This window comes from Belonocnema kinseyi, chromosome 5, assembly GCF_010883055.1.
Source record: "Belonocnema kinseyi isolate 2016_QV_RU_SX_M_011 chromosome 5, B_treatae_v1, whole genome shotgun sequence".
NCBI classification, from domain to species: domain Eukaryota; kingdom Metazoa; phylum Arthropoda; class Insecta; order Hymenoptera; family Cynipidae; genus Belonocnema; species Belonocnema kinseyi.
The window spans coordinates 145,973,153-145,983,413 of NC_046661.1; the positions used below are offsets into that span (position 1 = coordinate 145,973,153).

The 10,261-nt window shown below is 24.4% G+C and overlaps 1 protein-coding gene across 1 annotated transcript in view; it reads left to right on the plus strand.

Annotated features, from left to right (window-relative positions):
- The window catches only part of LOC117173941 (adenylate cyclase type 9), a 74,250-nt gene that overhangs the window by 26,559 nt on the left and 37,430 nt on the right, over positions 1–10,261 (plus strand). Inside the window, exon 5 of the mRNA XM_033362590.1 lies at positions 9,197–9,894. Within this exon, the coding sequence (XP_033218481.1) occupies positions 9,197–9,894 (698 nt within the window). The remainder of the gene's footprint in view (positions 1–9,196; positions 9,895–10,261) is intronic.

The window sequence follows — 10,261 nt, forward strand, 5'->3', positions numbered from 1 at the left end:
AAAATCCTTGAATGCAAGAGTGGATGGATAAGAAAAAGAAATGTAAACCAAGTCCAATTTTTCAAGGCCGTTGGGCTGAAAAATAAATAAATATCTATCTATATCTATCTATCTTTTAAAGAAATGTTCTAAAATTTGCAAGATTTTCTAAAAATTTTAGAAAAAATTCAATTAATTTGGACAGATATTTAGAAGTTCTGAAAAAATTTCCAAAAGAATTTTAAATTTAAAACAATTTCTAGATTTCTTAAGATTTTGAAATAAAGTTTTGAAGCTTTCCAAGGATGTTTGAACTATTCAAAAAGAAAATAATTCAATTTCTAATTTAAGAAGTGTTAAGTTAAAAATGTTTCAATTTTTCAATATCTAATATTTCTAGCTTAAAATTTCTTAAAATTTTATAATTTTGAAAATTTTAAGGTTGATTGATTGATTTTTTTAATTCAGAGCATTGAAAATGATAATGTGGATTTATATTTTTTTTATATTGAAAAATATTAGTACCTTCATTTTATGCGCCTAAATTATTGAGCATTTGAATATAAAGTTTTTAAATTAAAAACTTTTAAATTTCAATTTTAAAAGTTCAAAATTTAACACTTACACTTTGAGTGCTTTCATTTGCAGCTCAGTTTTTATTGCCTCAAGTGGAAAATTGTTTAGCTTTAGTGTTACATTTTTTAAATTTCATTGACCGTGAGAAATGTTTGCGAACCGGGAAATGACCGGAAATTTATTTCGTCGATTAAAACGGCCACCCTGAAAGATGAATTTTCAATAAAAAAAAGAATTACTTTTTAATAAAATTGTTCAGTTTTTAACCAAAAACGTTAATTTTTAACGAAAAAGATTCATTTTATACGGAAAAAGACAAATTTTTAACAAAAACATGAATTTTAAAAAAAGAAATTGAATTTTTAATTAAAAAAAAATTTTCAACTAAATGGTTGAATATTCAACTAAAAAAGATTAATTTTCCACTAAAAATGGAATTGTTAAATTTTTTTCAATTAAATTCAGAAAAAGAAAAAACTGTTTTTCTACAAAATAGTTAAAATTTCCAACAAAAAGATGAATTTTCAAATTATGAGTCTTCAACCAAAAAAAAAAACTTTTTAACCAAATTTTTTAATTTTCAGAAATATCGATTTTTCAAGAAGAAATTAAAGTTATGTTAAAATTTATTTAAAGATCTTTTTTTACCGAAAAACACGAATTTTTAAATAAATAGTTTAATTTTGTAACGACAAAAATTAATTTTCTAACGACAAAGATGAATCGTCGATTAAAACGGCCACCCTGTGTTCAATTTTTTAAATTTTATTGGCCCTTAGAAATGTTTGCGAACCGGGAAATGAGAAAAATAATGATAAAAGTATTTTAACATTTTACGAATTTAAATTTTTAACAGCTAGCGGTTGAACATTTTAAAATTGAAAACATCCGAAATCAAATAATTTCAAATTCGATTATTACAAAGTTTAAAAATGTATGTTTGGATAGTATTTTTTCAGGGATAATTTCTAATTAAAATCACATTCAAAAGTAAAAAATATTAAATTGGAAGCGTTAACAATTTTTAAAATTTGGAATTGAAAAGTTTTAAAAATAATAAGTTCCAAATTTAACAATATTTGTATCCTAGTGGCTTCAAGAATAAAACATTCGCAAGAAAATTATACATCCTTTATAATTATGAAAAAAATTTATTCCCAATTTTTCTGGTTTAAAAATAGTTTTCATTAGAAATCCTTTTCCAATTAATAAAAATTCAAAAAGAAAAAATTCATTTTTTTCGTTGAAACTTTCGTAAAAATTTTTGATATCTTTGTGAAATACTTGAAATCTATGGGAATCTTTTTAATATTCGAAAATTTGTTTAATCTGTTTGAAATAATTCAAATCTTTGAAATCTTTCTGAAATCAATGAAATCTTTTGAAATTCTAGAACTTTTTATAGAAATACTGAAAACCCCTGTGAAATCTATGGAAATCTTTTAAATCTTTCTTAAATATTTCTTAATATTTGAAATCATTGAAATCTTTGGAAATCGGAAAACTATTTGTGAAATTATTGAAATCTTTCAAAATCTTTAAAAATTTTCTGAAATCAATCAAATCTTTCGAAATCTCCTGAAGGACTAGAACTAGTTTAAGTTATAAATTCTTTTCCAATTAATAAGAATTCATAAAAGAAAGGTTCGTATTTTCTTTTTTTACTTTCGTAACATTTTGTAATCTTTGATAAATCTTTTGAAATCTTTGAAATATTTCTGAAATCAATCAAATCTTTTGTAATTTTTAGAAATCGTAGAACTCTTTTTGAAAATTTTAAAATATTTGTTGAATCTTTTAAAATATTTCCGAATTCATTAAAGTTTTTTTTCTGTATAGAACTCTTCGTGAAATCATTAAAAATTTTGAAATCTATGGTATCCTTTGGAATCCCTGTGAAATATATAGAGATTTTTTTTAACTTTTGAAATCTTTGTACTATATTGAAATCCTAGAACTTTTTGAAATCTTTAAAATCGTTCTCAAAACATGGGAATCTTTTTAAATCCTAGAAATCTTAGTAAAATCATTAAAATCTTTGAAGTCTACGACATTTCGAAAATCCTAAAAATCTGAACTCATTACAATCTTTTAAATCTATCTGAAATCAATGAAATCTTTTTTAATTTTCGAAATCGTAGAACATTTTTTTTTTAATCTTTGAAATCCTTGTGAAATCAATAGAAATTTCTAAAGTATTTGTTGAATCTTTTGAATCTTTCTGAAAACAGTAAAATCCTTTTAAAATCGTTGACATGTTTTGAAACTCTACAATTCTTTGTGAAATAATAGAAATTTTGGAAATCCTTGTGAAATCTATTGAATTCTTTGAAATGATTGAATTCAGGCAAATCTTTTCAATCTTTGTTAGATTTTTGAAAATCTTTCAGGAATTAATTAAATCTTTTTCATTTTTTTCCTAAACTTTAGAACTCTTTGAAATCATTGACATATTTGGAATCTTTGTGCAAATTTCTGAAGTCATTAAAGTCTGTTGAAATTCTAGAAATCTTTCTGCAATCAATAAAATCTTTTGTCATTTATTTTTGAAATCCTTGTGAAACCAATGGAAATTTTTAAAAATTCTAGAACTCTGAAATCATAGAAATTTCGGAAATCCTTGTGAAATCTATAAAAATCTTTTAAATCCTGCGTAGATATTATTAAACTATTAATATATTTTGAAATCTTTTGAAATTTTTGATGTCTTTCGAAACTAAAGGAAATCTTTCGAAATCCTAGAAATATTTGTAAAATTATTTAAATCTATGGAAATATTTGAATTCTTTGTGAAATAGATTGAAATTTTGAAAATAATTGTTAAATCTGTTGAAATCCTAGAAGCCTTTACGAAATATTTGAAATCTATCAATTTTTTGAAAATCCTTGTTAATTATTTTGAAATCTTTCTGAAATAAGTAAAATCTTTTGTAATTTTTTTAAGTCGTAGAACTCTTTGTGAAATTCTAGAACTCTCGGAAATAATATAAATTTTGGAAATCTATGGAAATCTTTTAAATATTTTGAAATCACTGAAATCTTTTAAATATTTGGAAATTTTTGAAACATTTTTGAATCTTGAAATCTTTCTGAAATCATTTTAAATTTTTGAAATCCTTGTGAAATTTATGGAAATATTTTAATGTTTTCTTACATTTTTAAAAATCTGTTTGACATCTTTGAACTCTTGTAATTCTGTAACTTTTTTGGTATATTTGAAATCCTATCCTTGAAATCCTAGAATCTTTCGAAATCATTTTTAAATCATTGAAATCTTTTGAAATTGTAGACCTTCTGTGTTAAATCTTTGTTAAATATTTTGAAATTTTGGAAATCATGGAAATCTTTCTGAAATAAATGAAATCTTGAAATCGTTGAAATATTTGTAAAATTATTTTAAACTATCGAACTCTGTAAAATTTTATAAATTTATGAAAATATTGTAAATTTTTGCTAATATTTCAAAATCATTGAAATCTTAAAATTCTTTGAAATCTATGAAAATTTTTGAATTCCTTGTGAAATCTATGGAAATTTAAAAAATAATTGTTAAATCTGTTGAAATCCTAGAAGTCATTACGGAATATTTGAAATCTACCAACTTTTTTTAAAAATCTTTGTTAAATATTTTGAAATCTTTCTGGAATCAATAAAGTCTTGTAATTTTTTAAAGCCGTAGAACTCTTTGTGGAATTATTTTAAACTATGGAAATCTTCATGTGAGTTTTGAAATTTACGGAAATATTGTAAATCTTTGATAATATTTTGAAATCATTCAAATCTTTAAATTCTTTGAAATCTTTTGAAATCTGTCTGAAATCATTAAAATCCTTGAAATATTTATGGGATATTTATTGGCATCTTTTGAGATTTTACTGAACTAAATTACATCTTTTGAAATCGTAGAAATAGTTGTAAAATTATTTAAATCTATGGAAATATTTCTAAAATTTTGGAAATTTATGGAAATGTAAATCTTTGCTAATATTTTGAAATCGTTGAAATCTTTAAATTCTTTGAAATCTATGGAAATTTTTCAATGTTTCGTAAATACTTTTAAATAATTTAAATGTTTTGAAATCTTTTGTAATCTTCTGAAATTGTAGACCTCCTGTGTGAAATCTTTGTTAAATATTTTGAAATTTCGCAAATAATGGAAATCTTTCTGAAATAAATTAAGTCGTAGAAATATTTGTAAAATATTTTGAATATTTCTGGGATCATTGGAAAAATTTTTTAATTTTTACGAAATAATTGAAATCTTTTGAAATCGTAGAAATATTTGTAAAATTTTGGAAATTTATGGAAATATTCTCAGAGAGTAATATTTTTAATCTTTGCTAATATTTTGAAATTATTTATATTTTTAAATTCTTTTAAATCTACGGAAATTATGGAATTCTTTGTGAAATCTATGAACATTTTTTTTATCTTTCGTAGATATTTATAAATCATTCAAATCTTTTGAAATTGTAGAACTCCTGTGTGAAATCGTTTTTAAATATTTGGAGATTTCGGAAATCATGGAAATCTTTCTGAAATAAATGAAATATTTGAGATCGTAAAAATATTTGCAAAATTATTTAAATCTATGAAAATGTTTGTAAAGTTTTTTTAATTTATGGATATATTTTTAATATTTGATGATAATTGGAAATCATTGTAATCTTTTAATTCTTTGATATCTATGGAAATTTTTGAAATCCTTGTGAAATCTATGGAAATTAAAAAAAAAATGGTTAAATCTGTTGAAATCCTAGAAGTCTGTACAAAATATATTAATTCTACAAATTTTTATTTTTAAATCCTTGTTAAATATTTTGAAATCTTTATGAAATCAATAAAATCTTCTGTAATTTTTTAAAGTTCTAGAACTCTTTGTGAAATCATTGAAATCTTTGTAATCTATGAACATTTTTGAAATCCTTGTGAGATCTATGGAAATGTTTTTGAAATTCTAGAACCCTGTGAAATAATATAAATTTTGGAAATTTTTTTGAAACAAATGGAAATTTTTGAAATTTTTTTGAATCTTTTGAAATCTTTTTGAAATTATTGAAATTTTTTGTGATCGCAAAATTCTTTGTAAAATTATTAAAAACTTTATAATCTATGGTAATTTTTGAAATCTTTGGAATCTTGGAATTCTATAATTCTTTTGGAATATTTGAAATCCTGTAACTCTTCGTGCAATCATTGAAATCTTTGAAATCGGTAGAAAATTTTTAAATCTGAAAACTTTTTAAAGTTAATGAAATATTTTGAAATCCTAAAGCTTTTTGCGTAATCATTGAAATCTTTGAAATCTAAGAAAATCTTGTAAAATCTTAAAACTATTTGTGAAATCATGGGTATCTAGGGAAATCTTTGTTAAATCTTTTTGAAATTATTGAAATCTTTTAAATCTTTTATAAATATTTTTAAATCATTAAAATCTTTTGAAATCTTTTGAAATTGTAAAACTGCTGTGTGAAATCGTTGTTAAATATTTTTAAATTTTGAAAATCAGAAAATAAATGAAATCTTGAAATTGTAGTAATATTTTTAAAATTATTTAAAACTATGGAAATCTGTGAAATTTTTGAAATTTATGGAAATTTTCGAATTCCTTGTGAACTCAATGGAATTTTTAAAAATTTTTCGTAAATATTTTTAAATCATTGAAATCTTTTGAAATTGTAGACCTCCTGTGTGAAATCTTTCTTAATTATTTGGAAATTTTTAAAATCATGGAAATCTTTCTGAAATAAATGAAAACGTAGAAATATTTGTAAAATTATTTTAAAATATGGAAATCTTTGTGAAAGTTTTGAAATTTACGGAATTATTGTAAATCTTTGATAATATTTTGAAATTATTGAAGTCTTTAAATTCTTTGAAATCTTTTGAAATCTGTCTGAAATCATTTTTTAAAAATTTATGTTCCTGGGATCATTGGGATTTTTTTTAATCGTAACAATAATTTTTAAATTATTTAATTTTATGGAAATATGTATTACAATTTTGAAATTTATGGAAACATTCTTAATCTTTGCTAATATTTTGAAATCTTTATATTCTTTAAAATCTATGGAAATTTTGGAATGTATTCACAAGAAGTGACGGATTTTATAGAGTTTCAAAGATTTCAAGATATTTTCATATATTTTTTGCAATTCAATTGAAATTTGCCCTGAATTATTATCAATGTATTCTATATTTTTTTAAGTCCCTTTTAATTCTTCTTAATTTTTTTCAACTGATTTCAAATTTACTCGATTCAATTAATTTTTTTTAATTTTCCTGAATTCTTCTTAACTTACCCTTAATTGTTTTTGGAATTCTCTTGATTTTTTGTATTCACTTGAATTCTTCTAAATTTACCCAACTATACTTAATTCAATGGAATTTTTTTTAGTTTCGATTGAGCACGAAAATAATACCTATTTTCAATTTTGTCACCTATTTTCAATTTTCTCACAATTTTTACACCAAACGCATGGATTTTCCATCCAAAAATACAAGTGTTCAATAAATCAGTTGAAATTTTGATACAAAAAGTAATACTTTTCAAGAAAATAGTGGAATTTTCAACCAAATAGTAGAATTTCTAACCAAGAGATGAATTTGTAGCAAAAAGGTGATTTTTGTTTAGCAAATAGTTGAATTTGCCACCCAAAAAGACGATTTTTCAAGTAAAAGAGAAAATTCAATCCAAAAAGGATGAATTTTTGACAAAAAAATATGTCTTTTTAACAAAATAGTTGAATTAAGATTAATTCTGGAACAAAAATGTGATACTTTTTTGTTTTGTTTTTGATCAAAAGAACTAACTTGCACTCAAAAAATATCAATTTTGAACCAAATAATAGATTTTTGGAACAAAGAGATTAATTTTAAACAAAAAAGTTCATTTTTAAGATAATAGTGGAATTTTTAATAAAATAATTAAATTTTCAATGAATTTGTGGAGTTTTGAACTAAATACCAAAAATATATTATTATACTTCAATAAAAACAATTAACTCTCTAACATAAAATGTGAATTTGTAAAAACTGAAAAAAAAGAATTTTCCACCAAAAGATAAATTTTCAACCAAAAAATATTAATTTTCTACAAAAGTATACATTTTTGACAAAAAACGTTGACTTTTTCAACAAAATCCATAAATTTTCATAAAAAGTATGTTTTTTAAGTAAAAGAAATTATTTCTTAAAAAAAAATACAATAATAGACTTTTTAAATAAAAAAAAATTAATTTTCGACCAAAAACGATCAGTTTTTTAATTCAAAAAGATTATTTCTTTAGAAAAAATACAATAATAGACTTTTTAAATAAAAAGAATTAATTTTCAACCGAAAAAGATGAATTTTCAACCAAACAATATAAATATTTGACCAAAAACGATTACTTTGTAACAAAAGACTTTAATTTTCAACAAAATAATTAAATCTTTAACTAAATATTAGAATTTGTAACCAAAAAATGAGTTATTAAAAATTCCACTACGTGGTTGAAATTTGAACAAATTTTTTCAAATTTCATTTTTTTTCGTTAAAGATTCATAATTTTAGTTGTAAATTCGTTTTTTGGTTAAGAAATAAAATGAACAATTCTTTTTGTTGAAAAAATGTTTGTTTTTTTAACTGAAAATTCAATTATTTTGTTAAAAAAGTCAACTGAATAATTGTAAATAAACTTTTTTTTTTGTTATTTCATGTTTTCGTTTTCAAAATTAATTTTTTTTATAGAGAATTAGGCTTTTTGGCTTGAAAATTCAGCAAACTGTTTTTTGTTTTTAATTAAAATTTTGTTGTGGAAATATTAACTATATCATTTTTTGATAAACATGAATATTTTTGATTGAAAATCCAAGAATTTGGTTAACATTATTTTTCATTCTTGACTGAAAAATTTGTCTTCATATATTATTCATTTGACGGTTTATCTATTTTGGTCGAGGATTAGACTATTTTATTGAAAATTAAAAAAGTTGGTATAAAATTCAACTATTTAGTACAGATTCAATTTTTTGTAGAAATTAATGTACTTAATATTTGTGTTAAAAATCGAACTTCTATGGTTTAAAAATGCAGACTATTTATCTTTTTTGCTTGAAAATTTAACCATTTGGTAACGAATAAGAGGGTGGCCATTTTAATCGATAAAAACAATTTTGGGTCATCTCCCGACTTACAACAAATTACAACCTGTTTGTTTGTCTTATTTAGCATTTTTTTATCACCTATTTGCCACCTATTTTAGACAAAAATGTCACCTATTCACCTTTTTTTGACGACAATAGGTAACTGTGATTACTACTCTAATTATTTATTTGAATTTCTAAAAAATCTTTAACCCTCAAATGACACTCCTCGAAAAAATAACGTAGCTGACACTTTGGGTATTTTGGACCCCAACGTTTTTAAACTGTTGTAAAAAGTTTAATTTTTGATATTTTTGTTAAGATGTTTTTTTTTGGGGGGTATTCTTTAACATCTCTTGTAAAGAATCAATCGGTATAGTAACTGAAATTTTATTTTTAACACTTTGCAAAACAATGAAAAATTAATGGAATTTACGAATTTTTATATTCGTTGAAAAATGGTCTGGGGTCATTTAAGGGTTAAATATTATATTGAATTTTGTTTATTTTGCAGCGATGATAGAAGCGATCAAGCAATTTGACATCGAGAGAAGAGAGGGCGTGAATATGAGAGTGGGCGTGCACACCGGGACAGTTTTGTGTGGAATTGTGGGAACGAAAAGATTCAAATTCGACGTCTGGTCGAACGATGTGACCTTGGCAAATAAATTGGAGAGTACCGGAAAACCCGGAAGAGTTCACTTGAGCGAGAGGACTCTGGATTTTCTCGAGGATCAGTATTTGATGGAGGAGGGCGAGTCGATAAATGGACTGAAGACCTACTTCATCACATCGAGAAAGTCGGATTTGCTCTCGCCGTTTGTAGCGAGCGAGCCCGAACCGACCAGTATTTCGCCCCTGATGCAAAGTCGCAATCGTCTTCTCTCCTGCAACAGTCAGACGAAACCGAGGCCCCATTATCTCCACATGGTGACGAATACGAGTAATTATAGACTGAAGGCGAACTCCCTGCCGAGTATTTTGGATTCGGAGAATGACGAGGACGTGGTGGACGAGAAGGAAGGTGTCAACAAAAGTCCCACGTCGACTGCCAGCTGTGGCAAGAAGAAACCGAGGAATAAACCCTGGAGGTATCTTCAGCGGCAGAGAACGAGTGAAGAAATGTCGGCTTTGCAGAGTGAGAGAACGGGGCAACTTGTTGAAGAAACTCTCGGCGAACCTGCCAGGGACGAACGAAACGGTTTTTCAAAGGTAAATTCATCAGAGGGTTCATAATCTGTCCTCATTTTTACCCTTTAATTTAAGCCAAAAAAAAATCTACGAGGGTAGTTCAATAAGTCCTTAAAATGATGTATAAAAACAATTTTTTTTGGGTAAATTTTTTTTTATTTTTCAACATAATCTCCTTGGAGCTCTATACACTTGGTCAATCGCTTTTCAAGTTTTTTTAATCCTTCAGAAAAGTGCGTTTTTGGAAGCTCCTCAAAATAAGCACTTACAGAGGCAAGAGCCATTATTTCAAGTTTGTAAATAAGAAAAAGTCACTGGGGGCTAAATCTGGTGAATACGGTGGGTGTTCGACCAATTCGAATTTTAGTTCTTCAATTTTAGCCATTGA